At 42.2% G+C, this 7,437-nt stretch overlaps 2 protein-coding genes across 2 annotated transcripts; both read left to right on the top strand.

Annotated features, from left to right (window-relative positions):
• The first annotated feature begins 4,171 nt into the window (after nt 1-4,171).
• LOC127131128 (NADP-dependent malic enzyme) lies at nt 4,172-4,976 on the top strand. Its single transcript, XM_051060063.1, has one exon. It carries the CDS (start codon nt 4,215-4,217, stop codon nt 4,974-4,976), a length of 762 nt encoding a protein of 253 aa, XP_050916020.1. The 5' UTR covers nt 4,172-4,214.
• Nucleotides 4,977-5,753: 777 nt separating this feature from the next.
• Nucleotides 5,754-7,118, top strand: LOC127131127 (probable LRR receptor-like serine/threonine-protein kinase At4g36180). The gene is made up of 2 exons (XM_051060062.1): nt 5,754-5,856; nt 6,001-7,118. The coding sequence occupies exons 1-2, from the start codon at nt 5,754-5,756 to the stop codon at nt 7,116-7,118; spliced, it is 1,221 nt and encodes a 406-aa protein (XP_050916019.1).
• The last annotated feature ends 319 nt before the right edge of the window (nt 7,119-7,437 follow it).

The following is a 7,437-nucleotide window of genomic DNA, read 5'->3' as shown; positions in this document are numbered from 1 at the left end:
GACCCGCTGGACGGTAAATAGAACAGTCCAGGCAAAAATGGGCATCCCGACGAACCAAGAAAATGAAAAGGTTCGGGCAAAAATTAGGGATTAAAAATGAAAAGATCGTACACCCGGTAAGTTGAAAACCTGAAAAGGCAACTTAGGCAAAAATGGGTATCCCGGTGGATTGAAAACCCGAAAGGGCGATCCAGGCAAAAGTTAGGGATTAAGCGATTGACTGCGTTCTGAGTAGTTCTGAATCTCATCTTGTGTCAAGGACTGGAAACTTTCAAAAGGAAGGAAACAATCTAATCACCTTTCTCAGAAGGCTGATCATCTGGAGGATCTCGAAGACGAGCGGGTCATAGCAGAATTGGAACCCAATAGAAATCCATTTCACATTGCCATTAGATTAATTTCTGTTTTTATCTTTTGTGCGATTACCTCTTTCCAGGGATTGCTTCCTGATGTAAATGCCTATTCAGAGGCCATTCAATCAATAAAATCATGTTATTCAGTATATCTCTGTTTGCATTTTCATTTTACTGTTTTGTTTGCAAAAATGACGTCCGAATTTTTGATAAACATTGCATCATGACACATAAGGGCTTTACAGGTACATGCTCAATGAACATTTAAAATTGCTGTAAATTTTAAGTACTTTGGATCGTCTATTCAGAACAGATACCCTCGGGGCATTTCCTTAAAATCCCCTGTAGATGATTGTGAATATCTTCCCCAGTGAAGTCGCCAACAGACGAATCCGGTGTCTTATCCCTGCAGAGCTGATCAGAGTGTTGGATTCTTCAATCCCCAGCAGGTTCTCACCACTGTACTCCCCAAGCGGTTGTTTCAGACTATACACTCCCTAGTAGAGTTAACAGTGCCAGACTGTATATCCCCAATGGAGTTGACAGTGCCAGACTGTATATCCCCAGCGGAATTGACAGTACCAGACTGTATCCTCCCAGCAGAAGCAGCTGCTCCTCAGAGTTCGATGCCAGATCGAGGATCACGATCCCAGATCGATGATCTCTTTCCTGGAAGTATAACCTCGGTACCGTATCGGTGTTTGCCCCCCCTGCTGAGTCATCTCTCGTAGATTATGGTTGCCAGAACCACTATCGCTTCCCCCAACAACAGGTTTTCAGCGCCATTCTCTTCCCAGTCAGAGTCTCGGTATCTCGCCATTACCAGAACACCGCGCGGCCGGTCATTTCCCCACATAGTTCATTGTGTTATGCATCTCCAACAGTAGTGCCAGTGTCAAGAAGATTATAATCATTTCCCCAGCGGGATTCCTTGCTTCAGCTTGGCATTTTCCCCAGCATTTCGCATCCCTGCATGTAGAATCATATTGCATTGCATCCTCCCAAATCGCGTAGCATTTCCATTCTCATGGAGCATATGTAAGCATAAAACATTCTCGGTATCCCAAGTGATAAGCCAAAAGTTTGTTTCCAGTGCTCGGACTAAAGGTTGTTCATGACTTATTATCCCCAGCAGGGATCGTTGGCCCACGTGCCGCCTCAATTATCATTTTCCCTATTTCTGCCGATGCTGACAGGCATGAAGTTTTTCCGGTATCCAGACCGAAGTGGCATTCAGGCCAGTTTTTCCGGTATTCAGACCGAAGTGGCATTCAGGCCAATTTTCCGGTATTCAGACCGAAGTGGCATTCAGGCCAAGTTCCAAGTATTCAGACCGAAGTGGCATTCAGGCCAGTTTCCGATATTCAGATCGAAAAAGTTTCCGACATTCAGGTCGATGCAACTTGTGGCATTCAGGCCAATTTTCCGATATTCAGATCGAAGAAGTTTCCGACATTCAGGTCGATGCAACTTGTGGCATTCAGGCCAGTTTCCGGTATCCAGACCGAAGTGGCATTCAGGTCAGTTTCCGATTTTCAGATCGAAGAAGTTTCCGACATTCAGGTCGATGCAACTTGTGGCATTCAGGCCAGTATTTTCCGGTATTCAGACCGAAGTGGCATTCAGGCCAATTTCCGATTTTCAGATCGAAGAAGTTTCCGACATTCAGGTCGATGCAACTTGTGGCATTCAGGCCAGTTTCCGGTATTCAGACCGAAGTGGTATTCAGGCCAGTTTCCGATTTTCAGATCGAAGAAGTTTCCGACATTCAGGTCGATGCAACTTGTGGCATTCAGGCCAGTTTCCGGTATTCAGACCGAAGTGGCATTCAGGCCAGTTTCCGATTTTCAGATCGAAGAAGTTTCCGACATTCAGGTCGATGCAACTTGTGGCATTCAGGCCAGTATTTTCCGGTATTCAGACCGAAGTGGCATTCAGGCCAGTTTCCGATTTTCAGATCGAAGAAGTTTCCGACATTCAGGTCGATGCAACTTGTGGCATTCAGGCCAGTTTCCGGTATTCAGACCGAAGTGGCATTCAGGCCAGTTTTTTCCGATATTCAGATCGAAGAAGTTTCCGACATTCAGGTCGATGCAACTTGTGGCATTCAGGCCATTTTCCGGTATTCAGACCGAAGTGGCATTCAGGCCAGTAGTTTTCGGTACCTAGACCGAAGTGGCATTCAGGCCAGTTTTTCCGATATTTAGATCGAAGAAGTTTCCGACATTCAGGTCGATGCAACTTATGGCATTCAGGCCAGTTTCCGATATTCAAATCGAAGAAGTTTCCGACATTCAGGTCGATGCAACTTGTGGCATTCAGGCCAGTTCCCGGTATCCAGACCGAAGTGGCATTCAGGCCAGTTTTTCCGATATCCAGATCAAAGTGGTGTTCAGACCAGATTTCTGGTGATCAGACCAATATTGATACTCTCATATTTTGATGCTTAGTGTTCAGACTAATGTGCGGCGTTCAGGCCATGGGTATTCCTGTGTTACCATTTATTTTGGTATCCAGGTCAACTTTCTATTTCGGTACTCAGGCCGATTTTCACCGTACTAGACGGATTCTTCTTTTGAGATTGCTTCTTTGCCGATTCTGACAGGCATTGTTAACTATTTCATGGGGATTCAGGATCAAAATCCGGGTCTTCTTAGTATTTAATCATCTCCCACTATGATCATATGAAGAACGTCCTGCTTCATTTTCTCTAGTTGAAGACGCTTAAATAGGGGAAACTGTCATACCCCGATTTTGGTCCTGAATTTTTTATGTTTGTTTAGCATGCTTGGCCTAACCTTACTTTGGTTTTATATGAGGATTGGTCTTGATCCAAAGTCATGGTGTTGTTCATGTGATTGTTAATGCACATATGGTCTTGGTCATCTGAACAACCAAGCTTCTTGTGTTTCAAGCCACTTGCTAGTCATGTTATTGGTTCATGGATACTATGCCAAAACCCTAACCTTATGGTCTCATTTCATGACCTTGTTCATGTACATTATCAGTCAAGTTATTTTTCAAAAGTCGAACATTCAAGTCATAAGACAAAACAATTTGGAAACCAACTTCAAACCATTTGTTAATCCATTTCAATTTATTTCATGTCATTTTAAACCATTACATTTGATTCTACATAAGAAAATACAAAATTTGACATTTTTGACCAATTGTTGACTTTGGTCAACAGTTGACTTTTTGGTCAACTTTGACCAAAGTCAACCCGAATTCCCCAAAGCCCTAAATTCCATCATAACCATTGAGTCATTGTCCATTTACAAAGAAACTACAAAGACATTTGAATTTTGACTATTTGTTGACTTTGGTCAACAATTGACTTTTTGGTCAACGTTGACCAAAGTCAACCCTAGGTCCTTGTTCATCCCTAATCACCAAAGGACTGACCCTAACCCTTATTCCATGCTCCGTGCCCATGTTGACTTGGTTTTTTCCATGTCAATTTGTTTTCTTCACTTTAACGCTAACTTGGTCATGTCTTGAACTTTGGAGTTTCTTACTTTGTCCTGCTGCATTTGTCAAGTCTCAACTAACATGTTGCCAATAGCTCTTGAATCGACATGTTGCTAACAAGTCTTGAGTCAAAACCACAAGTGTGTCGAAGGCCAAGTCAGCAAGACCTAATGCCAAGCAGTCTACCTACACTCAAATTTGCCTTGCATACATTGATAAACCAGCCTGCACAACAGAGTAGCAATAGCTGGTGTGCAAGCACACTCTATCTTTTCCATCGCAACAAAGGTACAACCCTGTCACACTTGCATCTGCATCAAACAGCAGGGGGAAAAACTACAACCTGCAACATCACCACACAAACAATTAAAAAGATTAATCTGAGACAATATGGCTTACGTGAACGGTTCTGTCGGTGGTGGTGTTAAGGATCTCTATGGTGAAGATAGTGCTACAGAAGATAAACTCATCACACCATGGAGTTTCTCTGTGGCTAGTGGATGCACTTTGCTCAGAGATCCACGTTACAACAAAGGTCTTGCTTTCACTGAGAAAGAAAGAGATGCTCATTACGTTCGTGGCCTTTTGCCTCCCGCTGTTTACACTCAAGATCTTCAGGAAAAGAGATTAATGCATAATCTTCACCAATATGATGTTCCTCTTCATAGGTATATAGCCTTGATGGATCTTCAGGAGAGGAATGAGAGGCTGTTTTACAAGCTTCTCATCGACAATGTCGAGGAATTGTTACCGTTTGTTTACACTCCAACTGTTGGAGAAGCATGTCAGAAATATGGAAGCATTTATAGGCGTCCTCAGGGTTTATATATCAGTTTGAAAGAGAAAGGCAAGATCCTTGAAGTTCTTAAGAACTGGGCGGAGAAAACTATTCAAGTTATTGTTGTGACAGATGGTGAACGTATATTAGGACTAGGAGATCTCGGTGCCCAGGGAATGGGAATTCCTGTTGGGAAGCTTTCTCTATATACTGCATTAGGAGACAGAACCATTACCTTAGGGAAAGCCACAAACCCGCCAAGACAATGCCGAGGACAAATGGTCATCCATATCCATTGTAAAATGGCTGCTATCGACATTGTGCCAGATCTGTTACCGTACTACTACCACAAGCTCAACATGGAATGGCATTGAATCAACACACCATCAGCCTGCAAGTAAACCCAACCAAAAAACTAGTTAGCTGCATGTGAAGGTTGAAGCCAAACCATGATCATAGGATTTTCCTGCAGCAAAATCAGTGTGAACATAATCCAACACCATACAACATGTAACAAATAAAGCTGGTATACATGCACTTGCTGCAACCTACAATTTGCAAGGTCTGCCATAGGCTGTTCTTTGTGCCAAACAAGACTACATCATGTTAATCACACCAAATATAGCCGGTAACCGCTTGGGCGTAAACCAAGAAGTTGCAGGAGTCATGGTAGGGACTTGGGTGGTTGGCTACCAAGCTGCTTAGTGATGATTGTCATGTCAGAGATGCGCATATCACCGTCATCATATCCTCTTCCATAGAAATCCTTTGAAGCCACATCCAGAGTTGATAGACTAGAGGCAGCAGATGAATATTTGTTTGATGGATTCAAGTGATTTGAAATCCATAACCGTGGAAACCGTTCTACTGCTACAAGAAAAGATAAATGATGAAGATGATACGCCGGCATATCCGACTCTTTAATTCTATCTAAAGTGATAAGGTGTATTATAGGGAGAGAGTGACTCACATTATGTTGAAGATTTTCAAGGACATGAACATTTTAAATCTGCTCTTGCTTACATAGGGATTCATGCACTTATGACGTTGCTGCTGGTGGACAATTTCATTCATGCAGATATGCCTCCAGGGAATTCCTTGTTAGCATTGTTTTGTCAGAAAGAGAGGATCAAATATCATCATGGAGATCAATGATTAAAGACATACCTGGCATCTCATGTTTTGAGGACATGCCTGCTAAATTTGCAGCTTTACCGAAAGAGGCACTTTATAGCACACAGAAGGAGGGTGAAGGCACTAGTCACTTAAAATAACTGGAGGTGGCTTTGGATGCTGCTGAGATTGGTAAACAAAATGCCGAAACTGAGGCTGTGTTGGCCAAAGAGAAAGCGGAAGTATTAAAATCAGAGATCAAACAGATTGAATTAACGCTTGCAGTTGTTACAGAAGAAAGAAATCAAGATAGAGCTTCTCTTCTCACCTTTAAAGCAAGCATTTTCAAGGACACAACAGATACCTTATCGTCGTGGATAAGCCGCGACTGTTGCGACGGAGGATGGGAAGGAGTTCAATGTGATGCATCCACTGGTAGAGTTAATATGTTGCAGATACAAAGTCCTGATGTTAAAGATAGTGGGAGTTTTATGAAGAGTACTCTTTCTCCAGCACTTGGAAACATTCCGGATCAAATAGGAAACCTGAAATCATTGACAAGTCTTCAACTTAGTGGCAATCAGCTAACAAGACACTTTCCACTATCCATATCGAAATTGCAGAAACTTTGGTACCTTAATGTATCGAGAAATGGACTCTCGGATCCCTTACCTGCGATTCCTGTCAAGGGCATTCCTTCCCTTTTGTCCATAGACCTGTCTTATAATATTCTCAGCCTTGGAAGTGTTCCTGATTGGATCAGAAGCAAGGAACTTAGAGATGTACACCTAGCCGGGTGTAAATTGAAGGGTGATCTTCCGCATTTTGTCAGACCCGACACTTTGAGCTCTATAGACCTATCAGACAACTTTCTGGTTGATGGTATCTCAAACTTCTTCACAAATATGTCCAGTTTGCAAGATGTCAAGCTCTCAAACAACCAGTTGAGGTTTGACATTTCTAAGATAAAATTGCCATTTGGGTTGGCTTCAATAGATTTGCATGCAAATCATTTGATGGGTTCGCTGTCGTCATCCATAAATAACATGACAAGCAGCTCTTTGGAGGTAATTGATGTCTCAAACAATTTCATTTCTGGTCACATTCCAGAATTTGTAGAAGGTTCAAGTTTGAAGGTGCTAAACTTGGGAAGCAACAATCTATCAGGTTCAATCCCAGTTTCTATTTCAAATTTGGTAGAACTCGAAAGATTGGACATCTCAAGGAATAACATACTGGGAAACATCCCTTCAAGTCTAGGTCAGTTGCAGAACCTACAATGGCTTGATGTATCTATAAATGGAATAACAGGACAAATACCAGGTAGCTTTTCACAGATCACTAGTCTCAAGCATGCAAATTTCAGGACAAACAGGCTGTGTGGAGAAATCCCCACAGAGTAGACCTTTCAAACCTTGACCATGAACATTACTTTGCCCTGCATATGCCAAGTCGACTTGCAGCCTTGTTTGATCATCATCATCAATTCATGTCCTGCACTCTTGACCATGAAAACATACTGCAATAACATAACCTGCAGTAAAAAACACTAAACACTCAGTAAAGCAGTAAAATCTCAGGAAACTTCCCAAATTAGAATTAAGACAAAAAGGAAAAAGAAAGCGAAGGTTCAGATTACCATTTTCAAACCTAGCATCAAAGAGGTCAATCCAATTTCTGAGCATCCAAAGTGCTTTGCAGAGTTACCTTTCTGGAACGTCA

The sequence above is a fragment of the Lathyrus oleraceus genome, chromosome 3 (genome assembly GCF_024323335.1).
Source record: "Lathyrus oleraceus cultivar Zhongwan6 chromosome 3, CAAS_Psat_ZW6_1.0, whole genome shotgun sequence".
Classification (NCBI taxonomy): Eukaryota; Viridiplantae; Streptophyta; class Magnoliopsida; order Fabales; family Fabaceae; genus Lathyrus; species Lathyrus oleraceus.
Note: the sequence above shows the minus strand (reverse complement) of the source record. Positions and strands in the feature narration are given on the sequence as shown.